The sequence below is a fragment of the Chaetodon auriga genome, chromosome 15, assembly GCF_051107435.1.
Source record: "Chaetodon auriga isolate fChaAug3 chromosome 15, fChaAug3.hap1, whole genome shotgun sequence".
NCBI classification, from domain to species: domain Eukaryota; kingdom Metazoa; phylum Chordata; class Actinopteri; order Chaetodontiformes; family Chaetodontidae; genus Chaetodon; species Chaetodon auriga.
In genome coordinates this window covers 18,546,136-18,572,633 of record NC_135088.1, presented here as the reverse complement: position 1 = coordinate 18,572,633, position 26,498 = coordinate 18,546,136, and the positions used below count along the sequence as shown (strand labels likewise).

The following is a 26,498-nucleotide window of genomic DNA, read 5'->3' as shown; positions in this document are numbered from 1 at the left end:
CCTCCTCGATGTCTGACCTTCATTCCACACTCGCATGGGGTTCCATTCCTGTCTCTTCAATGGCTGTGCATGTGTGCGTGTGTGTGTGCGTGTGTGTGTGCGAGTTTCCCAGACGAGGCCGGATGAGCCGTGCTCTGTCAGGCCCAGCTGAGCCTAATGTTCAGAGCCTTTGCTCATTGTTCCCATCTTGAACAAACAGCGCATTTATTTTTGTTTGGCTTCTATGGTTAATTGAGGAAAAAAAAAGAAAAAAAAAAAGTTAAAAAGTGTCCAGAGCAGTCCTAAATTAAGACATCAAAGGCCCTGATAAACATACAGTAAGAGTCTAGAGTGTTTCCTAACAGACCAGACATTCAAGAAGGCCAAAAGCGGACACTTTCTTAAAACTGGTACCAGCGGACATTTTGCTTCTGAATACAAGTTGACACATCTGCAAATTGAATTGAAACTCAGGTGGAAGGATTCACAGCACAGATCAAACATTTTCACACAGAAATCTGAGGTTTTGCTTGAAAACTTCAAAATGAAATATGAAAAGGGTCTGGCTTGCTTGGTGATCACAATTCCTTGTCATCTGGTTGCTGTCGCAGCACAATGTCCACACAAACATTGGAAAGACTTTCAGAAGGAGAGCAGGAAAAACTTAGTCACACATAGAAAACACAAACCATCCAGTTTCAGGCCGAGCGTGGCCGTACAGCAACGTGCTCATTCGAGTCGGCTCTCACAAACTGCCTTGAAAACCAGTGTGACAGAAGCTGTTTAAGAGCAGTCCTGTGTTTCAAGTCTGTGTCCAGTCCAGCACTGACGTGCACAGGATCCCTTGTGAATACCAATTTCCTGTGGGAGGCCCCTTCAGTCTCTCCCACAGGGCAGAGTCAATCAGAGCCAGCTTAAGGTCTTCACTGATCGATCTGCACTTCCCAGAATCTGACATTTGAAGTGTGACCGAGCCTGTCGGGGCTCACATCTCATCCTCTGCTCAGAATTTAACACAGGTCAGGAATTTAACTGCTTTAAGGAGCCCTGTGCTACTGGGGTATGGAGGCAGCTGCTGGGTAAACACACCCCTTAACACACCACATTCTCCCTCAGGGGTTGAAGGGCTCCTCTCCATGGTGACAACACGATCATCCTACTCTTGTGTGTGTGTGTGCATGTGTGTGTGTGTTTACATGCATGCCAATTGCAAAGTTTTCCCTTTTCTCTCTCTCGGCGTGTTAGCTGTCACACTCCGTCCAGAGGCAAGATCCGTAAGGACGATGCTCACACCAACAAATGCACACACACACGTCCACACAGAGACACGCACGCACAGCTGCGGCTCGGCTGGATGCATGATGTAAGGCACGTAAGCCATGGTTACATATGTCACCATGGTTTTTTTCCTTGTCACCTGTATGCATTGAAAGAGCAGGAAAGCATGCATTTGCAGATCCACATGTTACCTGACACGAAATGATTAAGGTGAGATGAAGCTTCATTTGAGTTTTTTTTAAGCACATCACACCCTACACTGTGGTCTAATTTTATCATCTCCTTGTGATGATTACAAACACTCATGTCTCAGATGTTCTTATTGATCACAGTAAACAGGCAAAGTGTGGCATTAGGGCTTTGTGTCCAGCTATAATCGCAGAGATCTACTGTGCCCTCGGCAGCTATTAGCACCTAAACATCAAATAATCTCCCAGCATGCTTACAATAGCCCTCGTTTTTGGTTTCACTTTAATTAGACTGCTGTTTGGCCAAAAGGTCCACCAACAATAGGACAGTAATAACAACTGGCACGGGCCGGACCCTCCCATCGGCTTTGTCCCCGTCTCACACAGCAGCTTTTCTGGCTCCACGCTGGCAGATGAGCATGATATAAGAGCTTGTTTCCTGACTCCACCGCTTGGAAACAGAGAGAGGATGGAAAGTGAATGGCGATGGTCAAAGCTGCCACTTCAAACTGACCATTAATTATGTAGCTTGAAGATGGCAAGCATAAATTACAACTGGGTGACTCTATACCAAAGAGGCAATTAGTGTTGAATTATTACCTATTTGACCTTAGTCCACAGCAGAGACGACAGGGACCGCAAAGTGCATGAGGATGTACTGCATCGATCAAACCAAACCTCACTAACCTTTATCAAAGCAGAACATGAGCAGGACAGACAGGAACAAAGACAAAGCAGGCCACCTGGATGTGGTTGTATTTCGGGAGGTAATCTCTGTGCCTTCGCCGTACTGGAGCTTCAGACTGTGTGACAGACCGGTCCTTCTCTCTGGACATGAGGCCTGTAATTAGTGGCTTCCACATGGACGGAGGCCTCATAACACTGTAACAACCTGACCTTTCACCAGACACATGAGGCTCAACAGGTCCTCTGACAGTAACCTTTCCCTCAGCTCTCCATGAGACGAGCAGGGGTCTGCGGTCACATATGGTGGGGTTTAAGGCACTCAACTGGGGTCCGCTCACTGGAAGTGATGCACAAACACAATATGTCACACACATAAAAATGAACAGTACATATCCATGCGTCCAACAGTAAGAAATCCCTGTGGGAGACAGTGGAATTCACCAAAAGCTCCAGAGGCAAATAACAGCCACTGTTACATATCTCTGCTTAGAAACTGAAGTTAAAGCCAGCAGTTCAAAACACTCAGGAAATGGCTCTTTGGAAACTTAGTATGATGGACAGATATAACACACTGTCATCTTTACTCCCTTCAGATACGCGAAACATTTATTCTGAGCAGGTTAGTCAAAAAACGTTTGCTGGAAACAGATATTCACTTCATATTCATCATGTGCAAATAGATACGCAGCATGATCAACAGCCCTTAAGGCAACGCAGTACAGGCAGTCACACCTGTTCTAAAAATAGACATTTTTAAAGGTTAACTGCCAAATAGTCTGTGAATGAATCCAACTACAGGTCAGGCACACGGTGCACATGGAGAAAACGCACAAACACGAAAGGATCACAGCTCAGATCAAGAGCAGTTACTCCAGGAGGGGACTGATTATGCCACAGAGCGAAACACTCCTCGCAGCCAAATCTTCTTACTGCATTCCTGATACTTGCAAATAATCACACTGTTGCTAAGCCCTTTGTGAGAGGGGATCATAGGTTACATAGTTAAATGGGAATGAGGCTTTATTAAGGGTTTCATGTTGCTGGACTCAACTGTCCTGAACTGAACTGAGATCTGTACTTCCCTTCAAGTTACTATTTAACAGGAGTCCAGTTAAATTCAAGCATTGGAGGAAAGTAACTAAGCACGATACTTAAGAACAATTTTGAGTATTTTCATTTGATATCGATCTATACTTCTACTTCACAACATTTATGAGAGAATATTGTACTTTTAAGACCACTAGATTTATTGAACATCTTTAGCTACTAGTTTCCTTTGCAGAGTAAAATTTTTCATATCAAACATATGATGGAGAAATAAAACCTGACACATGTTGGTAGATTAAACTATACCCAACTTATTATATAATACATAATAATATAACACTGAGAAAGCGGTGGTTGTGCAAAATGAATACTTCTGATACATTCTGCACATTTTACTAGTTTTATTTAAGGATCTGATAACTTCCTCCACCACTGAGTTTAAGGCTCTTAGCTGGCGTTCATGCCCAGGGCAACTTATACTGCGGGGGGGGGGGGGGGGGGGGGGCTGTGAGGTTTGATTTTGGTGAGCCATTTAATCCCTTTGAAAATCTTTGTTTTTTGATAAACTTGGAGGTATATGCTGGATATGCAAACATTTTGAGGCATGTCAGTCTGTAAACGGCTCCAGCATCTTATCAGACAGCTCATCTGTTGGTCAGCAGCAGTTTTATCTCGGCTGCTCAGATATTTCCATCACAGAGGATCGGCTGTGTGCACCGTGTGCCCATCACACGCCCAACCTCTGAGGGACGGGAGGTGACTCAAAGTGCACTAAGCGGCGCTGGGCCTGAGAAATAGGAACTATTGATCTGACAACTCATCCAATTTTTCCGACCATTTATCACTGGGAATGCTGGGTCTGTTTTTAGCAGCTATCATCACCACCACCTACTTGGTCAAGCCAGAGCTACATCCTGTCAGACTAAACATGGTCATTTATGTTTATAACTATAATTAATCTTCTATTAGAACACAGACAGAGCTGAAATGACTCCTCTTCCTCCTGAGCTCAAGCTTGCAGCCTGGGACCAGTCTTCCTGGTGGTAAGAGTTTTAGCATTAACTAGCTGGCATGCTGGCACACAAACGTGATGATTACATGGGCAAATCTCTAATTCCATTGGACTTAATGGGCTCCTTAAACTGCGTATTAGGGGAGCAGCTAAGCCAGGTGATTGTCAGCACTTGGCTCCATGGACACAGGCAACACAGATGGGGATACAACACAATAACAATGCATAAACAAATGGACATGCATAAAAACAAGGGGGGCTATATAAACACACACATATGTATAATTCCAGTGTGCCTGTAACACTGAGTGCTCTGCTTCAGTGTTTCCATTACCTCTGTGCCACAGTGACATCATATGCCCAGTGAGATGACAGGAGAGTGAATGGTGTGTCTGCAAACACAGTAATGTGCCACTACAGTCTAACACCTCAGTGATGGCTGCAGAAGAAAAAAGAAATAACTACCAAACCTGAGGGCATAGCCAGACCAATACTGCATCTGCGCAATATAAAGGGGGTGCGGGAGCTGTCATCTCACTTTTAAATGAAAACCTGAAGAGTGTGAGACTCAAATAAAACTGTCAGACAAAGATGCAGAGAAAAGCAGGGTGTGAAAGTGAACGGAGACCGTCTTGTGTTTGAGAGAGGTCTCTGGCCTGTGATCCCTACCGGATAGCCTTCTGTTTTCTTCTGGCACCACTTCAGTAGAGCGTTTCTCTTAGATCCTCCATACTCCCGCGCCAGTGCAGCCAAGGGGTCCTTTCTTTCCACACTGTCACCAGGGGAACACAAACCGCAATCACACACACACACACACACACACACACACACACACACACACACACACACACGCAGAGGGACAGTTAATGTGTGTCTCTTGAGAATGATAAGTGTAGTGTTTGATTACCCCATAAAACTATTCACGTCCACATGAAGTCAGCTTCATAAACACCATAATCATGTAGGTTGAGTTAGCCTCATGGTGTGAGACTGTGTTCAATTAAGTAGCATTTTTTCAGATGAAAATCCTCTTAGGAAATAATTTCACCGTGTCTGAAACTGGTTCATACGAGACCCTGGTGTAATAACACATAGGAGTGCTCCAGGGACTTTAGATCAGTTACGTTAAAAATAGTAAATATTCCTGTTTACACTCACACTGTACTTAACGCACGCGAGCTGTCTAATGATTCACCATCATCAAATTATGATGAGACCATTAAGGAAAGCTACTAATGGTCAAACATTTCATACAAGATCACAAATAAACATGTTTTCTGTATGTAAAATTAACATTAACTCTTAAAACTTTATATTTGACATAGGGCATAGTGATAAAAGACAAATGCCACAGGGATGATGGTGTACAACTTCTAATGGTCTGCACAGGATGCAATACTTTACAGTGCAACAAATTAAAATAATCCATTAGTACAATTCTTTGCTACTCCTTAACTTTACCTTCATGCATAGTTGATGTAGTTTCCTAGTGTTCCCTCTCTGAATTCCAGGATTTCCATCACCAGAAGGAAATCCTACAGTTCCATGTTGTTTTGTCATTACAATAATGAAGCTTTACAGTTGAGTATGTATGTGTTAGAGTTCTGAGTTGGCTCAAGGGGGAAGCTATATGCAGCTCATTGTTGACTCTGGCTTTAAATGCAGGATGTAAAACTTAAGCACCGTCTTGTTTTAGCTTCCCTCTTAACTTTACTAGTCTACCTTTATGGGCTCAAGCTCGAACATTTACATACAGTATACTGACTGCACTGTTACTATTACTACACAAGGAATAGGAAATCGAAATCACGAGTGTTACAGCAGATTGGTCAAACGCATAACTGCTGTATTATTCAAAGGGTCTGCTCTCTGGGGGTTGTGCTGAAGCTGAGGCCATGGGAAGACCATGAGACACGGTCATTGCTCTGAACATGGTAAACATTTCACACGTCACAGCAGCTCTGCTGTTAAATTCATTATTCCTCCATTTGAGGCACCGCAAGGCCAGAAGCAACAAGATCCTATCCAAACAAATTGTGCAGAGGCGGAGAGAGCGTGCCTCTATCAGCAGTGATCAGAGGCTATATCATAATCCTAAAACCATACCAAACACGGTAATGCACTGCTGCTGATCTGCTGTGTGAGGCCTGCCTGACGGTCTGAATACAGTGACACTCACTTACATTTAAAGCTAGGCTACGTTATGTATTTTAGAAGCATTTTTGTTACATTTATTGAAATCAAATGCTCAGCCCAAATGAACTGACTGGATGGTCTACCTGCCTGTCCACCTACGGACCTGCCCACTTCACGTACCCTGCCTGTGCAATCATTGCACATAACCAGAGTTTTGCACAAGGCTGGGTGGAAATTTATCTAAAGCTCTCACAAGAAAAATTGCAGAGAAAAATTTCCCAACGCTAACAGGCAACTTTACAGCTGTGAGTACTAGCAGTAGCTATGTTGTATTATTTGTTGTTGTGTACCATATTTGTTGTTTACGTTCATTATGATAATGTTAGGGGTTTTTGAGACATGAGGTAGTTGGATACAGTAAGCGTTGACAAGGATGCACTGTGCTGCTCTCCACAGCGTGCTCTCATGGACACATCCTCCAGCAGCAGTCAGGTAGCGTGCATTTATGTGGTTTGGAGATGCAGCTTTGGAGGGAGGCTTGAAAGGAGGGGATGAGATTTTTCAGTTGTATACTTTCACAATCTAGTTTACTCTTGCTGGTTTATCGAACAATACCAACCCCAGCTTTAACATGTTAATATGTGAGAGTATTTAGACAGATAGATAATAATGCTATAAATACAGACGGCGAAGAGCAGAGAGCTCAACAAATTCATAATACCAGAGGAAGAGGATGTGAGGCTGGACAGACACTGTAATGGGCTCCCCTGAAAACAAGGGTCTTACCTGTTTAAATACAGGCTTAATGATCATAATAGTCATAAAGATAACTGAGAGGAGTGTGTATTCATGGCAACGGTCCATATGTTGGTTGAAGATGAGGGTGCAGTTCAGTGTGATGCCTATTTGCTTTGACTGACTTTACAGTCTCGTTGTGATAACACTTAATGCAAACTCAAACACTGAGTCATCTACCTCAAATGTCACCTGCTGCAGTCATAGTTGAGTTTGAGTCTGACTAAATGCAGTGGTACAATTGTGTTTGTGTGTACACAGAGAGGAGTGGTCTGTACAGGAAAATGATGCCAGCAGTCAGAAGATGACAGCGTGTTGGTCTAATATCTGATATGGGGACACTCCATGCACTGTGTTACAGCCAACTGGGGCAAAACACTGCTGCCAATAAAAGCTGTGCAACTCCAAAGTCTCACAGCTGGAACTTCAGTGCACTAAGTTGTAGCATTGAACTACATTAACAGTAAAATCTGTTATCAAGGATGTTAACGGGGGAACTTCTGTTTTACAAAAATGCAGAACCGACAGTTTTTCCTGTTAAGTCATAATTCCAGTGCAAAGAAAAAAAAAAAAACATCTGAATTTATGAACCCTATTCTGAACTCTGAAGCTGTATTTCTTTGTAACAGAGGGAAGAGAACTGACAGTATGTCACATACATCTCAGGGATTTTACTGCTCTGAAGAAGGGAAGGTTATTTCACCAGTTCACAGGAAACCTTATCATCTATCTCTAAATCATCCCGCAGTGACTTATCAAACAAAATCATTCGGGTGGGCCCACCTCAGCTTGCTGCTGCCTCGGCTGTAGCTGAAGGATGCTGCGCGGCTGCTGAAGGAGGTGGGGGTTTTGATTACAGACTCCAGAGAAGGGCTCTTCCTCATGAGGCTGGTTGGTTTCAGGTCTTCACCGCACCCCGACAACTTCTCTGGTGGAGCGAAGGGTGCAGGAAAGCGGGGGAGGGGTAATAGAGAATGAGTCAGAATCACAATTTACCTTGTAACACACATTTGACAAAGCAGAAAAGGCAGCAAGTGAAATAAGATCAGGGGAGTGATGCAGACTTTGCAAACTGTCTCACTGAAATAGGCCAGTATCTTAAAAATCAGTGTATCACGTTACTGTTTGTATCTCAGTCAACTCATCAAGGTAGGACCTGGAGCGCCTGATGCTGACACAGACAGTTTAAGAGCTCAGTCACATGTACAGTATTTACTTTCTAAGAAAAACAGCAGTCGGATGTTTGCATATCTTCGATCATCTACTCATTTGACTCTCTGTGTGGAGTAATTACATCCAACATTTCAGCATTACTCATTTCTAAAGGTAGTGACTCACGGCTCTACTTTGTCTGGCTTGTTTCAGTGTTACTGCTAAATCAAATAAGGTACATGCAAATGAAAACTATATCTGTGCTACGTACCATATTGATGCGAGAATTCTCCGTGATTGATCCTTTTTTCCAGTGTCTTTGACAGCGGTTTTATGTATGACTGCCTCTGAAAGCACATAAAACAGAGCAGGGGTGTCATCATATCAGAGTCTGAAACGGTTTCACTTACAGGAAGACTTTTTTACTTTTTAAAAGGGAAAATATCTCGGTGTATACCTGGATTGGGGGGACAGCAGCAGCAGGTGCAGTGCGTACAGGGATCCCACTCAGTGGGCTTCTTGGGGAGGAATGCATTTGAACTGTGTGGCCTGGTCCATCTGAAATACCAGATAATGTACTCATTGATTACTGTAGCAATGGTCAGATTCTCAATCTTACTATTTGATGACACACAGTGTTCACAGTTGTTAGGTACACCTGTACAGTCTAAACCAAATCCAATCCAACATAAAGCCATAAAGTCTACTTTAATGATGTTCAGTTTTTGTTGACATTGTCACAGAGGTGTTAATTAAACTGCATGTTTAGCACTGTGCTCATAGTTAGTGATAGAGTTGTACTGGACTGCGTTATATTCACAGGTGTTACTAATATTCTGCCTCCTGTATGTAAATGGAAGGGACAACATTTTAGAAACACCTCTCAATATCATGCAGTCCAGTACAACACCACCTTTCACTATAATGTCAGGAATGAACATATCATTGAATTTACACATTTTCAGTAACGTCACCAAAAACTGAACATTACAAATGTTGTGAAGATGGATGTTATGGCACAGTTGTTGTATTGGATTGCATTGTGTATATTTTTGATTAAAGTGACAGACTTGTAAATTTAACGGTGAATTTCATTTTGGCTAAGTTATGATACAGCTGTTTGTTTTGGGAAGTCTTTTTGCCGAATTAACATTTTTTTTTGCAGAAAAATGTCTTCACATGATAAACTGAGCTATTAGAGACAAATTCTGAAACTTCAGTATTATATTTAGACTGGCATAGAAACCAGCTCTGCATACTTCTCATGTTACATTCACTGCTGTGTTTTGATTTGTTGCAATTACAATATGCCATAATACATGCTGGTAGTTGCTGAGAACATGTGACAAGAATCAGCCGCAGATTTATGTAACACATTATCAGATTTTTCCAGGTGTCAAATGACAAAAACCAGAAAAACCCTCCAACCTGTCTGAGGTCAGCCCATGACCAACAGTCCCACACAACTGCACCACTTCTCTGCAGAGAAATGACAGATATCCACACTGGAGATCTCACCAGCTGTTCTCCTCTATGGTTACACTGCTCTGTTGGGATTCCCTGTGTGTGAGAGTGTGTGTGTGTGTGCTGAGGTGCTCGGTGCTCACTCTGTCCCACAGTATCAAAGGACTTAATGAGGGATTTGACAGTAGCTCCGGGCTCTGAGTCGGCATCTCCGCTGGCGTCTGTGGGTGCGGTCGGGATCATGGAGATGCCGCACCAGTGACGGCTGTTATCAGAGTCGGACACCCTCACCTCATCACCGAGGGACCTAACAGACACAATGAACAGGGTTGCTGTGTAGAGACGTATATAATAAATGCACCTGGGGGGAGGAGAATCTGATTATATGTGCAATTGTGAACTGCAGACTAGACTGGAAATCCTCACTTTGTCTCATATTACCTGACAAGATCATGTGATCATGGTTTGAAGTTTGAACTAAAAGCGTCAATAACTGATGGACAGTTGCAGATATCCAGATCTAAATATGGAACAGAAAATCTGAGCAGCCCAATGATCGGGACATTGTCTACCTCTTGCCCCTAGTGAACACTGGACTCCAGGCTGCAGTGTGAGGGATTTGGACTGCCTTTATCAGTGACAGATGAGGAATGAATCACAAGCTCGGCATTTTTGCCTTAAACATTGTGTTCAACTCACCTCCTGCGAGTGCAGAGTGAAAGAGATACACAACCACAGTTGGACTGGTGTAGTTTCATTTATTCCTTTGCCTAATGAACAACAATCAAACATACATACAATACACTTATATGTATTCTTTCACATGCATAAAACCAGTCACAGCCAGTCTTTCTTCGCAGAATAAATTAACAGCACATTCACTGTATTGTTCATTAAAGGGCTTAACTACAGACAGAAAAGGACCAATCACACTGTAACCATCTTATGTTTTTCTAGATGGTGTTTTTGAGTATATCCAAATGTTTACATTTTGAGCACCAGTACCTTAGAACCTGGTAGAACAATATGGCTTTTAACAAAAATGCACAAATTGAATATCTCTGATAAAAACTGGACTTTAAGTAGAACCTGAGATCCTGTGATATTCCAGGATACAACGGCAACACAGAATACTGTGTAAGGGTTTGGCTCAAAGATGAAATCAACCATGTGATAAGTGACATGTCTGTCAAAATGAGTGACATCACAAAATGTGAGGATCTGCTAGATTATGAAGGATGCTGAAGAAATATCTAAATATGTTTTAACATCTTGAGAGCCTTGACTGGCAGTGGTGCTTCAAGGGAAAAATAATCCTTTCGTGAACCCGAAGCACAGTCTTCTAAGTGTAAAAATGGACCATCAACCTTGTGTGTTCTGTTTGCGGAGAGTAACAAACTACTCTGAGGTAAAGCTGTCTGTGTTTGTGGCAGTCGTAAAATCTGATTTTGGCAGTGCTCATGATGTGTCAGCATGGCTGGCATCAAAATCAACCGAGTTATTTTATTTTGCACAAAGAATTAATACTCTGTAAATTTAAGAGGAATATAGAAAACAACAAAGATGCATGTACAAACAGTGACAGGGCAGGTAATACCAGCACGTCCACATGGATGTCACATGTATGGTAATTGTGTGTTCCATAGTGCCATCTAATGGCTAAATATGAAATTGTAGTCAGTTTTATTCCAAGTACAGGACCAAAGACCTTGTTGAAGACTTTTCAACTAGATTGACGTAAACAGAGGTCAAAGGGAAAGTAATTTGACCAATAGTATGAAAAGCAAATGTGAGGTCCAGCACAAAAACCATAAGACACCAAGTTTTTAATAATATCAACTACAACCCTGATTCCAAAAAGTGTGAATGCTGTGTAAAACATAAAAACAGAAGGCAATTATTTGCAAACAAAATGTTTTTTTTTTTTTACAGTCGGTGGTTTTCCAAAGTGTTCCTGAGCCCATGTAGCAACATCCTTTATCCAATCATGTGTTCACAAAGTGGTGAACCTCGCTCCATCCTTCATTATGAACAACTGGGCCTTTCCAGGATGCCCCTTTCATACCCAATCAATCAATCAATCACTGTCACCTGTTATCAATCAACCTGTTTACCTGTGGAACGTTCCAAACAGGTGTTTTTGGAGCATTCATCATCTTTCTCAGTCTCTAGTTACTCCTGTCCCAACGTGTTTGAAACATGTTGCTGCATCAAATTCAGGATATATTTATGAAAATCAATGATGAGGTTTAACATTAAGTATTTTATCTTTGGGCTGTTGTCAAGTGAGTATATGTCAGAAAGTGTTAGCAAATGATCACATTCTGTTTGATTTATGTTTGAAACACCATCCCAGCTTTTTCTGAATCAGGGTTATAGTTTCCGCTGCATTGCTCCTGCCTTGAAATGGGGACTTTATGATGTTACAGGTCTGACTTTGTTCTGTCAGAGTGCTGGCAATCTATTTACCGAGTCGTCTTCATAATTCATCCTGCTTGTTTCATGATGCTTCTTGTAACAGGTCATTACCCTCTACCATCTCAACTTTGTAAAAAAGGCACAAATCAGCTTCGCACAGTATGAAAAGGAGCGTCTTTTGAACATATGGCATTTCTTCAATAGAGGTCAGGAACATTACAAAGAAAGAATACATTCATTGAGAAATAAAAATACAGAACTATTATGCAAAAGGTTTCAAAAGACATGGAGAGAAATGGAAGCCAGACACTGTGTCATGAGACTCTGAGAGTGCTGCATGTACACTGGTCAGCGTGGCGTAGAATGAGACTGGTTTACCACATTACATTTTGAATGACACAGAAAGGTATTAAGTGCAACAGTAACACTCTGTTCACATGGTGTTGAGGTGGGGGCACTTCTCTAGTGTCCCTCTACTGCCGTCTTGGTATCAAAAGTGGCTCCGGTGCTCATTCTGAAAAGAAAGAGGAAAGAGGATGAACTACTGTGTACAGTCACTATATAAATACTATTTACTCATTTGTATGTGCGTTGTACATTTGCATCTTACATTTCTTCTTAATATTGGTGTCATGAAAAGCAGACTTTTGGGCACTTCTGGACTTTTTAAAACTCTGTTCCATGCATACCTCATACGATTAGGTCACTCATAATGTCTAGTTACTAAATCACCCAGTGATGAAGACGCGATGCAAATGTATCTGAAGCAGATGACGCATAGCATGAGTTTAATCCAGTCATGCCATGCAGACCATCCTGCTATTTAACCAAAAAAGTAGGAGCGTTATTCATTCAAAGAACAGCAGGTGGCACCAGATACATCTACTTGAATGTCAGGTTTAAAGAACCAGGCCAAGCAAACCAAAAAGGTGAGATAGTCCTGAAGGTGCAGTCAGCCAACATACGGAAAGACAGACAGAGTCAGACAGGCTGAAGCAGCAACACGAAGCCAAACACAGACAGGAAGGTCAGTGAGCAGCAGCAGCACACAGGGCAGGGAGAGGCAGGCTGGCTGACAGGGCAGGGAACTCACCTGGACTTTACATAGGGAGGCTTGTCAGTGGGACATCTTTGACAGAGTCATCACAGGGAGCTGCTGGAGGTGGGGAGCGGACGCAGCGTAACAGCTAATCTTGGGGAAAGTTCGCTGATTTAGCCAAACTCTAAAACCAGTAATGTGCTAAATTCACAAGGACTGCGTGGAATTGGAACAAAACATATTTGGTTTTAAACCAAATATTTCTTTACTTTACTATTTCCTCTAGGCTGAAAATGCTCTCCTGAGGTTTGTGAGGTGATACAGTATGACATCTACATCTAGTAGAAATGATTTAGAGATTATTTGCTTGCTTGTAGGATTACACCACGACTGGCCACACAGATAAACAGAGCGCTATACAGTAGCAAATCTAAGCAGACTTTGCCACAGGAAGTATTTCACTTTGCATGATAATGACAGAGGACAACACTGTCAAAAACATCATGGCATTTTCACTCTCAGACACATTTATATACAGTAAACTCACACTCAAACCAATGCAATGCTCTCTATAAATACATCAATCACATTACTGCATGGCCACAGTGCAACAACACTACATGAAGTCTTAAACAGCAGGATACTTTGGCGTGGAATATTTTCAGTGAAAAGTGCAGTGAGGACAGTGTTAAACTGGCTTCATTGTAACACACTCGGAGCAAAGCAGCATCTGTGGTTCGGGCAGATCTGCCACCACGTCTGCCTTCTCATATAATAATAATAATAACCTCTAATCAATATACTGTAGTGTATCGTGGATTGTCAGGTTTGAATGTTATTATAGGGCAACGGTCAGTGTGGAAGAGGGAGACAGAGAGGGCAGCAGCTTAAAGGAGTAGAATACACAGAGGAAAATACCGCAGGAGTCTGCTAATTTACCAACAGAGTCTGCCAAATCCCAGGAACCTTAACTATGAAACTCAAAAAGATTTAATCTTGCGAAATACCAAGATATGAACTAAATAATGTCTACACTAAATACATTCTGGTACCAGATAGGAATTTGGGAAACCTCTTTAGCAAGAGATTCTTGGGAGCTAAAATTCAAACATATTACTGTTTGTAACACACATGGTATAAAACACTGGATGGGCATATGGCAAGACTCTGGCAGGTATCTCATATCCACATTGTGTTTAGAGAGAAAGGAACAGCAGCCCGATGCTGAACAAGGGGAGCCAGGGGGTTGGTGTTTGGTGGAGTAGGAGGAACAATAAAAGAGGAGTACGGTGGAGATGGTACCTGACTCCCTGCAGGGCCTCAAGGTCCGTCGACAGCTTTGCACTGCGATCCTGCTCCTCCTGCAGCTGCCTCCTGAGTGTGCGCAGCTCCTGCTGAGCCTCCACCTTGATGTCGTTGGCCACCACCACTGCCGTCTGGAGGTCCGCCTGGAACCGTCGCCACTCCTCTTTTTCATCCTTAAGACACAAATATATGGACATATACTGTACAGGTAGATGCAAACTCATACAGAAATCATCAACTGACACAGGATCTGATATGAACTGGTCCTGAAATGATGTCGAACAATAGATTGAATGAAATCTGATGAACAAATGATACACGAACAATTGTACTTTCTTGTGTATTTAATGACGAAGCTGTAAAGTTTTTACAGATTAGGCTGAAAAAACTACATGAAACTATAGGATACTGACAGTGTCAGTGACATTTTGGCCCATCACAATCCATGTTTTGTTAACAACAGTGTCTGCTCTTTGTAACAGAGATCTGTGGAAGTAATAAATCAAACCAAATTTGAGAAAAACTCCGAAAGAGGCTGTTGCTAAAACTAGAGCTAGAAAGAACTTAAAAATTACCTCATGACAAACAAAAAAAAAAAAAGAAAGAAAGAAAGAAAGAAAACATTCTTTGGATCTGAAGCTCAAATGGGAGGCAGAGCAACAGGTTTGTTTGAAGCAGGCAAAAGACAACAAAACTGAAGAGACCCGCTAAAGCAAAAAAGGTCTATATTTAGTGTTGTAGGCAAAGATCAGGACCTTGTAGATTTATTTTTTGGCCATGTCTTTTTTCCTTGTTTTTTAATGTTTTTGCCGTATCTAGTCAGACTTGGGTGTCCATGAATCAACGGACAGGCAGACACATCACAAGATCGCTGAGTACGGTGCAAAATTAATATTAAGAGTATGACAGTGAAATCCAGGAATGTGTTATCCAGTGTATTTTATAATGCCTGTTTTAAAAACCATGGAGAAAATCAAAACCTGCCAAAAGATACACAGCTGCCCACGTGAATGCTACTAAAACAAGACTCCAGATGACTCCAAGGTCCAGCATGTTGGTAGAAACAAAACTAGGAAAAACTGAGCAGTAGAACGTCATTCTGACCTTAAAGTCATACTCCACCCAAAATTTCCATATTGACAATCACTCACTTACTGCGGGGTTGAGAGATGGCTGTTAAAGAGAGGACAGAGGCTACAGTGATAAGACACATCACCACTTTTCTGCTGTCCACCTGTTTGCTCATTCTGTTCCAAACACTCATCATTTCACCACAATATGGCGAGTGGAAACTCACTGCTTCTGTCCTGCTTTGGCCCTCATAGAAGATCCAAAGCCATGCCAGAAGTAGCAGATTTCTAATGTCTAATTTTGCTTTTATTTCATGGGTGAAGGTTAAAAAGAGAGATGGGACAAGAGGACGGGAGACTGTATGTTATTTATACAGTACGTGACCAAAATAGCTAAGTGAGTCACCAGGACATCCTCACTTTGAAAACTTTCTTTTATATCATCTTTAAAACAACCACAACCATTTTTGTTGTGTTTACAATTGCCCGTGATGTCCTTGTTGCTTCAATTACAGATTACAGAATTTCTAAAGGAGATTTATGAGTCTGAATATCGGAGCCTTCTTACCTTCATCTGTCTGCTCAAGGCTTTCAGTTGTCGGTCTGATTCAGCTTTCTGCTCCTCCAGCTTTTTCACAAGATCTGCAATGACAAATTCAAGGTTTTTGAGAGCTGCAGGTCTAACTGACTGTAGACTCAGGCAGAACTGCACTAAACCAACACAGCATTCACATCTTAACTGCTCAGTTGTCATTGTTGTGGTGAAGATAGAGTGGACAGTTTATAGCATCAAGACTTCTTAAAAAGTAACAGGATCTTACAAGAAAGGTTTCTCATCACTGCAATGATATTAGTATCAGACCAGCCTCATCTGTGTCCATTTCCCACCTGCACTAATGGCAAGTCAGAGACAGGTGTGTTAGTGTGCCCTTAATTTGCATTTGATTTTCATATACCCTCAGTTGCCAGTTTATAAGGTTATTCATAAGGGATATGTGGCTGAAACTAATGCAGTGTAATACAACAGCCCTGCAATAAATTCTTCAAGAACTGCATAATGTTTAGTTTTTGTTGGAGCTGTTTATAGAGGCATTGTTTTATTTATGTAAATGAAGACAGACTAAATATTGGAAACCTCTGACTGATTAATTTCTCTAGATCACATTTAAGCCTGCAGGTTGGAACTGAAGAGCCAGTGAAAAGGACATACTCTCCATGTCCAGGACAGCTTGGTTGGTGTGACAGTTGACGGCCCTCTGCTGCTCCACCTGGTCCTCCAATTCAAAGATGGTCTCCTTCAGCTCCTTCACCTGGTTCTCAGCCTGGATGCCGATCTCCTCCAGGGAAGTCACTCGGCTGCAGAGCTCCTGCTCGCTCCTCTCGGCCCGCTCCTGAACCTGCTGGCAGTTGGCCTCCATCTGTGTATGTGTGTGCATTGTGTGAGTGTGATGGGTTTAGTACAAATGGCTTCAAACAAAGAGGCAGTGTTTCATGTGAAAGTAATTGCAGGCTGTCACTGTGCTAATTAGATGGATGCACTTAAGTCACATTTGGCTCAAGACCGGATGATTTGTGATATCTTCCAGACATTCTTGTGGCGCAGTGTTTCCATTTGATCTTGATGGTGCTTTTCTACACCTCTGTCTTTCATGAGATAAGATTAAAAAAATGCTCTCTATAAAAATGTTTTTTCAAGACAAAATTTTGGGAGCCCATGAGAGCTAAATTAAGGAGAAAAGCAGTGTGTGTGTGTGTGTGTGTGTGTGTGTGTGTGTGTGTGTGTGTGTGTGTGAGGAAACCGCTGACCAAAATGTAATTAAAACAGGCTAAATTCTGTTATGCTATCAGATACGCTAGACTGATTGCTCTGATGAAAACATTAGTTTACTTTACTATCAAGTAACAAAAAAATTTAAAAGAAACAACAGTGACTCTAATTAGCCTTAATATATTGCATCCTTTGTAATGTGACTACCGCACACTGGTACACATGACATTGTCATTGGTGCTCAAACCAGAGATTTTTCCACCCAAGCTTGCACATCTGCCACTTAAAGTTCTGGTATTCAATTATGATAAAAGTAACACAGAAATAAGAATACCTGTAAACATTTAACTCCATTGTGAATGGTAATGAATGCCTATGCCGGAGTCCATGCAGTGCTGTTTACACAACAGCTTAACTATGTCTGACAATGACAATTTGGCCACAGCGTAAATGAGTGACATGCGAGGTGACAGTGACTCATGGAAATAAGAGTTCAGTCTGGATTAGATCTGACTGCATCGCTGTGCTCTCTGCTCCAGCTACTGAATTACACTGAAGCTGACATCAGCGCACCGTGATGATTGTGGAGAAATGACTGTAATGCAGATCTCTGTGTGCATGGTATACAAAAATAAGTAAATGATGTCGTGGTGAAGGACTGACACCAAGGGGCACTAATAGATTAGGATGTTTGTGAGCAAAGTTAGGGAGTGGCCTCACCCTCACAGCCCTGTGGCAAAGGACGGGAATGTGACTCAGAGGTCACGTATGGGTGGACCACCCTACTGCTGGCACAGCAGTCACAGTCCAACAATGATGACATCACTAAACTGACGGTGACACACCTCATTTTGGAGTCAACAACCACCAACATAACCACAAACCCACACTGCCTCAGCCTTTCTGGTGTTTGTGGTGTTGAGGGGGAAAACCAAAGTGATTTCTGACAAACATATGAAAACAATCTGAGTTCACATGCTGTGCTGGTGAAGAAAGTGCCCACTGCCAGCTGTAAAGCCTGTTTAATGGTCACGTCTGAACTATTGTGGAAAATGTGTGTCCTCATGTTCACATTTAATAGGTGGTGACCGAGCCACGAATTAGTAATAATGTCATGGTCGCCCATTTGACGCACATTTCTTAATCATTAACAATTGCTAGACTCTTGATACAACTATTAACTGGGCATACAGCTGCAGCATTTTCGTTCAAATCTATTCCTTTCTTAATGGGTAATCTGCTTAGTTTGCATTTTCAAAGTTTATAGTAAATGTCGATGGGGAGATTGTTCTGTGGGGAATTCCTGAAAGCTCTGTCATACACAACACGACTAATGAGCTCATTAAGATAACAATATGAATGAACACAGTGAGTCACATATAATTCAAGTCCTGGGCTGTACTGGGTTGAGTACAACACAATGGAAGCAACCAAGTGGAAAATGTTTGAACTGTGACGCTCTCTAACCAAAAGAAAATCGTCCAGTTTTAAATAGATTCATCTGACTTCAACTTTAGTCTCCAAACATTGTCCTCAGACAAACAACATGTTTATTTGTTGATAAATGCTAATGCATTTTGTCATGCTCTGACTGAAATCCCATCTGTGAGTATTTCTTAAAGATCAGTAACTTTCAGTAGTCCCTTTGTAGTCTATTAACATGTTGGGCTTTAACAACAGACCCAACAAAGGTGCTAGAAATCATAAATACTATAAATCCCAAGATGGAAACTGAGTTGTAACCTTGCCCCCCTCCTACCTTGGACATTGTGGCTCGCACATGCTCAGTCTCAGCCTGGGCCTGCAGCAGCTCCTGCCTCAGCTCTGTCAACTCCACCTCCAGCCTGTCTCTCTCAGCGTGGGCTGTCTTCAACAAGTTGTGCACCTCAGTACTGTCACTGGCACTCTGCATGGCTTTCAGCTCACCCACTTTTTGCCTCTCAATGTCCACCTGTGCCTTCAGCCTACTGTTTTCCAGTCTGAGACAGTCTGCTGTTGCCCTTTGCTCCTCTGCGGCCTGTGCTGCCTGGCCTCTGGCTTCCAGCTCCCTGTCCAGCTGGGCCTGCAGCCTGTCCATCTCCTCTCTGAGGCAGTGCACCTGGCCCTGGGACTCCTGGTGTTCTTCTTCCAGAGCCCGTAGGCTGCCCGTCAGCTGCTGCTGGATATCCACTAGCTTCTCCCGCTCAAAGCGCGAGCTCTCCACCAGCTCGGCATACCTCTGCTCCAGCTCGGCCAGCCGAGGCCCTTGGCTACCCAGCTCCTCCTCCCTCTGGGCCTGAGCTTGGGCTTGCTCCTGAAGTCGGCCAGCCAGCGCCTCGTTCTTCTGGACCAGCACCTCCAGACGCTCTCTCTGTTGCTGAAGCGAGGTCTGCAGGAGGCGCTTCTCCCCGGCCAGACGCTCATTCTCAGCTGTCAGCTCCTGCACCACTTGCTGCTGGTCGGCCAACTCCTGCAGAGTTGCCTGCAGCTCCTCAGCTGTGCTGTGATGGCTCTCCTCCATCTTGTGAATCTGTTCTGTCAGGCTCTGCACTGACACATCCTGCCCCACTGCATTGGTTACTGCCCCCGCTGGAACAGCTTCTCCACTGACACCGCTGCTCACTGACTCTGAACGTGATGGGATCTTCTCAAATTCTGAGGAGTCAGGCGATGGCGAGCCCTTGGTGATGTCAGAGCTGGAGGAGACAGAGGTTTTAAGGGGGCTGGCAGCAGAAGGGAGACTGTCCTGCTGTGGAGTTGAGGAGTTGGAGTCTGAGGGCAGGCCATTCACCAAAGGCTTAGAGGGACTACTTGTGTTTGTACTAGAGAGAGGAGAGGTCTCCAAACTAAGCAGCTTTTCCTTCAATACCTGGTTCTCCTCCCTGAGTGCTGCCAGCTCTCTCTGAAACTTCCCGTTCTTCTCCCTCAGCTCTCCAACTAGCACGAGGGCCTCTGCCACCTGTCCCTGCTCTTGACCTGCAGCAGGCTCTTGCGGTGAGACAGAATTGGGTGAGGGTGAGGAGGAAACAGTGGAGGCTTTACCTTTACAGCGCTGCAACTCCATCCTGAGATTGCTGATCTCTAAGTCTTTAGCCTTGGCCTCAGCCAGCAGCTCTTTCACCTGGCACTCCAGAAGGCCCCTTTCCTGGCTCTCTGTATCTCCGCGGGACTTGGTTGAACTGCGTGTCTGCTTTGCCAGGGTAGAGAGGCTGGAAGTACTGGCACTAGAAACCATCCTCTTAGTGCTAGAGCTCCTAAGCTGGTCCCTCAGAGAGATGCGGTCTCTTGTTATGGTAGAGGGGATTTCTCTAGGAGCTGGGATACCAGACTTCTTGGCTGCTTGTGCACCTGCAACACAGAAGAAAATGAAAGTGATCAAATCAGCATTTACCGTATTCCATCTACAAGGAGGTTGACAGAGCTCTGATTTATAAGTGTGAATATCATGTGGAAAGAGTTTTTTTCCATTCATTTCTCTCTCTCAGCTATAGAAACGCTTCCACAGACTCTTTTGCTGAAGTAAAAGTTAAGACAGGATGCCTAAGTTAGTATGTAAGGACACACTCACTGTATTGAAAAATGCCAAACCCGAGCTTCGTTACAGCTTGAAACACTCTAAACTTGATGAGTTGCAAGGACAAATGTGCTTGGATAAAGTAAACTCTCCTCTGTGGAGTTTGGCTCAACAGGCAGCTCTCACAAGACCACATTCAGAGACAGTGTGATGCAGGCAAGTTTTGCGGTGAGCAAGCTAAAAGCCGAGAAGCTGAAACCTCATTCAAAGGGAGAATTGTGAAGCACCCAGCACCGGACAAAGTTAAATTGTTCCAAAGCATCAGTTTGTCTTGAAGAACCACCACAGAGCGGATATGGATAGATCAGATACGGATACTGATATGGCACAAGATATTGAAAAGACGCTGAAGGACACCGCCAGACATTTCCAGGCTTTCTCTCTGGCATGCGATGAAACAACAGACATATCAAAAACAACCCAACTAGCCATTTTTGTGCGTGAGAGTTCTGCCAAATTTGATACAAGGGAGTAATAGCTGTATTTGCAAGCCATTCATGATATGTTCAAAGAAGAGAATTTGTTTGAGCAAGTGCAAAAACTCCTTGAGGCATTTGGTGAGAAGTTTCAGGACAAGAAAAGTAAACAGAAATGAACTGAACATATTTACTACACCATTAAATGTGGAACCAGCTTGTGCGCCGAACAACCTACAACATGAAGTCACCGAGCTGCAAAGCAATGAGGAGCTCAAAGCTACATTGCTCAAGTTCAGTGAAGTTCTATAAAATGTACATCCTGAGGATTTTCCCCATTCTGAGGAGACATGCGCTGACGTTTGCATCCCTGTTTGGATCAACCTATTACTGTGAGCAGTTCTTTTAAAACCCGACTCTTGCAAAGACTTTGCTCCACTCAAGACTGAGGACATATGTAAAAAGTACAATTTTAAAAGGAAAACTAAGAATATCAAATACCTCAGTGTTAATACACCAAAGAAACTGACATATGAAATAAAATGCTGTGCTATCACGAAGGAAATAAAAACAGATCTGGATAAACGGGTACCATTAAAGGTCAATATGCATAATCAGATAGAGATTATAAAAATAAAGATTTTACCACAATTGTTGTTCCTCTTTCACTCCCTGCCTGTAGAGATACCAATGAAGTAGTTCACTGAATGGAAACAAATGATTTCCAGATGTATATGGAAGCCTAGGGTGCAACTAAAAACACTTGAGTAAAAATAAAAGAAAGGAATGACTCTTCCATGCCTGGAGGATTATTATAACACAGCTCAATCAAGGTACTTAGTCTGGTGGTACAGTGCTGATTACAATGCAAAACGGAAAGAATTAAGACACTGGATATACCTACTGAATCCTTATTGGGTGATAAACTTCTAGAGTCATATATTGTGATAAATGAAATTGTTGGACAATGGTTCCTCTCAATATCTGGTATAAAGAATGTAAAACTCTAAAACTGATGCACAGCTGGACTTGAGGTGTAAGCAATAGATCTGGAAAAATAATACATCCTATAGCCTAATGTCAACTAATAAGGCCTGGAAAGCTTCCAATATTTTACTGACATAGGCAATTTAGATGAACAGGATTTCTAAAGATATCTACAGCTCAGGCATCACCTCAACAGGAATATTAAAATTAATGAGGAAACTGAAATGAATCCCATCAGTGGTTTTATTGATGTATGCAAGGGCAACATCCACAAGGCACTGGCATCAAGGACATACTGTGTATGCAGTCCTCCAAGAACCATTCTACGTTATATTAAATATTAATGTTAAAACTAAAAGGGAGAAGAAAGCAATCATAATCTGACAGAGGAAGTGTGGTTCAACATATGTAAAATACAATCCACCACCTCCAGCTCTGGCCAATGGTGAGAACTGTCATGGAAGGATATTATCAGGTTTTTATTACTCCGAGAAGAAAGTTTACAGAATGGTAGACCAGAATATGGACACTGGAGATGCAACGATTCAGTGATCACATATTTTGGAATTGTCCAGCAATTCAATCCTATTGGCAAGAATAAATTCAATACTTTGTTTTGAGAGGGATTATAGTTTTGACACACACAGAGGACTGATAGAGCTTCATCACATGGTGCAACAACAATCGCCGGAAGCTCAACATCAGTGAAACCAATCGACTTGCTGGACTACAACACCTCAAATATGGACGCTGCTGCAAAGAAGCTACAGACTGTAAAAAATGGATGTTCAGTATCTGACCAAATGGGAAATATGATCACAATCTGCCCTTCTCTTCCTCAGTTGGTGCTGAATAATGGACAAAAAATGTTTTTGCAGAACATTATGATGTCACAGTGAAGTTGACCTTTGACCTTTTCATTACCTTATCCTATGAGGCATTTGTGTGAAAGAGTGTCATATTTAACATGAATTCTTGAGTTATGGTCAAAAAGGTGTTTTGTGTGGTAAAAGTGACTTTTGATCACGAAAGGCAGAAAAAGTGTTTTTGCCAAATATTATGACATCACAATGAAGCTGCTCTTTGACCTTTTGGATATAAAATGTCATCAGTATATCATTTTATCCTATAAGATATGGGAGTGAATTTTGGCATAACTGGCATATGAATTCTTGAGTTATGGCCAAAAATGTGTTTTGTGTGGTCACAGTGACCTTGAATTTTGACCTTTAACCACCAAATTCTAATCAGTTTATCCTTAAGTCCCAGTGAAAGCTTGTGCCAAATTTGAAGAAATACCCTCACGGCGTTCATGAGATAAGGTGCGTGCAGCAGGGCTGGACAAACGCCTCTGGCCACAGCTGTCACTGGCTTACAGGCAATAAAATGCAGATTGGTTAAATTAACATAAAGATCCACTTGGACTGCAAATGTGGTGCCAGCGGTGATACAACACAGATTCCACTTTCCAGTCAGGGAATTCTTAATTAGCAATTCAAGTTCCCAAGATAAAACTTTTCTGAGTAGAATTACCACAAAGCAGGCTTGACACTGAAAAGGGAAGGTTAATGGAATCAGCGTACAGACATGCTGGGACCATGAATATGTTAACATCATGTAATGACACCAATTGAATGGACAGTGTGTCACACACTCAGATACTTGTATTATTCAGCAGTTTCATGATGCTGGTCACTGTACTCTATTCACATATTGTTCTCTGTTTGGACAACAGAGCGTCTGCCTGGCACGGTCTGTCTGTTGCTGTCTGTGGTCATTCATTGCTGCAGCAGAGCTTAACTGTGGCATTTCAAAAGGCATCAGCGTGGGTCGCTGCTGGTGCGAGCCTTTTCCAGCCCTCTCTCAAATACAGTATGAAGAGCATTTACAGATGCCCGGCGTGAGCAGGGTGCTGCCTGAAAACGTTTTATTGTTTGTTTTCAGATCATCAGCAAACAGCGCTGCAGACACAAGGGAGTTGCCTGTTTCAAAGGATGACAAAGGTCCCTGTGCACGTGGAGCATTCAGGCACAAAGCAGCTTAAGCAGTGCACAGACAAAGACAGCCCTGTGTCTCCCACATGCATGCACCATCATCAAACCCACAGAGCAGAGACTAACAGACAGGCTGTGTGCGGAGATAGACAGCGCATCACCCTGAGCAACACGCACACACACGTGCACACACACACAAAATCCACAAACAAATGGCCTAGTTTGGAATGGAAATCCTATACCCTTGTGGGTTCTTTAAGTACTCTGCCACTGATAGCCACTTTGCACAGGCTATCCCCTTATTGAATGAACTAGCAACTGTGGCAAGAGCTGCCAACACTGGCACAGTTTCTGGGGTACAAAGCCGTTTAACATTCCCAGAGAGTGGAGCTGCGGTTAAAGTGAGGTGCTTTAAGTAGAGAGGTAAAGACATATCAGCAGAGGAAATGGAAAATCTAAAACAAACAACACATATAAAACAAAACCCAACTTATCAATGATAACCTCAAATTGTTGAGTAAAGTAAGAAAATCAAGGGCTATAAAAACAAAGAATGGCAGAGAAACACTCAACTCTGTCAGCCCTGAATGTCAGTGAGATTAGGCTCTCCGTTAAAAGCTGCTCTTTAAAAAGAAGTCCAACCTGTCTGGACTAAAGGGATGCTGCCATTTAAATTCCCATTACCGCTGCACTTCATCCCAATCAGTTAGATTAGGACAGACCTGAACTTGAAAAATATCCGGGGTGCCATTAAAAATCCACAGTCACTTTTCTCTGAACTTCACAGAGGATGAATCCATGAGTGGCAGAATGAGGACAGCGTGCACTCCTAAATTATGTACTGTCACATGGAAGATGTTAACACTAAATCAGCACTGTGTGTTAGAAATGACTATTTACTATGCACTACAGGGAGCATCATCCAGACAGGGCAGAAAAAGACCGAAACAGCAAGCAGCTCACGTCTATTTTACGGCCACTTGTCATATTCCCATTATAAGTGGTAATAAAGAGGGGGACAATAGGTCCTTGTTAGAGACAGAGAGTGAGAGGAGTCCGATGTGATTAAGATCAGTCCATTCCCATGAGGATGAGTGATGCCAGGAGTGGGACTGTGGGACAGCCTTTCACTTGCTGTTCCTTCATATTCTGTTTTCCTCTGGCTCTTGGTGAATAAAAGCCAGATGGAGCACATGAACTCACTCATCTTTAGATCGCCCACCTCTTTAACCATGACATCACCACAGCTGCTTAATGTGTACAGAGAAATGACACCAGTCCAGATGCCAGGAGTCAGCACATGCAAGACAGCACGATCCTACAGGGGCTGGAACAGACACTAGAATACAGTGTGAGATATTTACAGCGCCTCTGAAATGAACTCAAGGGTCTTACAACTCTGTCACTGCAGAGGAAACATTTCCATACATTTTAATCCAAAACTACTTCTTTTTTTTGTCTGTACCAGCTAATACATATACAAATATGCATTTTTGTAGTACAAATGCAGGTGCAGAACAGGTTTCACTTTTGCACCTTCTTTTTAAAGTGTTTTTAAGCACTGTGACTATATTTTATTAAAAGTGTTAAAAGACATCCTCTCAGAGAGAAAGATTTTAAAACGTCAGCTCCACATTTGGCCAAATGTTGGCTTGATACAGCTGATATTGGCCAACGCTGACAGTTTATCAGCACATCTCTAGGAGATTAAAAATACCACCAGAATTAGACAACCTGTTTCCAAGACCAACACAGCAACTGCACAAAGTGCATTATTTAAATTCTTACCCACTTTGCCAAACACAGAGCGAAGGCAAGGCATGGCTCTGCCAGGAGAGCAAGAACGGAGATTAGATTCCACTTAAACTGACACTTTGAGGGCACGAGGAGACAGTTCCCAACTTGTGGCTGAACATGATACTGGATTAGATACAAGAAATCGTCTCTTTAATGTGTTTGACAACCATATTGAACAATGACAAAATTGACGAGTGGACAAACAGAGACCGAGAAGCGTTTCCCTTGCAAACACTACAGCTGAGACTCTCCTGAATCAGACACTTAACCTTCAATTGCTCTTGTGCAGCTGCTCAGAGTCCACCTGAAAAGACTCCCAGGAGAGAATGAGGGTAAGTGCATTAACATGTACCCGTGCACTGCTGTAAATTACATTGCCCATTTCATTTTTTCCTTGATGAATAAAAGACAAA

At 42.6% G+C, this 26,498-nt stretch overlaps 1 protein-coding gene across 5 annotated transcripts in view; it reads right to left on the bottom strand.

Moving 5' to 3' along the window:
* Positions 1 to 26,498, bottom strand: part of specc1 (sperm antigen with calponin homology and coiled-coil domains 1) — a 68,920-nt gene that overhangs the window by 10,915 nt on the left and 31,507 nt on the right. For all 5 annotated transcript variants that reach the window (XM_076749960.1, XM_076749962.1, XM_076749961.1 and 2 more), the window contains 9 exons: positions 19,098 to 20,665; positions 16,781 to 16,988; positions 16,139 to 16,212; positions 14,498 to 14,673; positions 9,882 to 10,045; positions 8,732 to 8,832; positions 8,546 to 8,621; positions 7,906 to 8,050; positions 4,861 to 4,963 (listed from right to left, as the gene is read on the bottom strand). In XM_076749960.1, the coding sequence (XP_076606075.1) occupies positions 4,861 to 4,963; positions 7,906 to 8,050; positions 8,546 to 8,621; positions 8,732 to 8,832; positions 9,882 to 10,045; positions 14,498 to 14,673; positions 16,139 to 16,212; positions 16,781 to 16,988; positions 19,098 to 20,665 (2,615 nt within the window). The remainder of the gene's footprint in view (positions 1 to 4,860; positions 4,964 to 7,905; positions 8,051 to 8,545; positions 8,622 to 8,731; positions 8,833 to 9,881; positions 10,046 to 14,497; positions 14,674 to 16,138; positions 16,213 to 16,780; positions 16,989 to 19,097; positions 20,666 to 26,498) is intronic.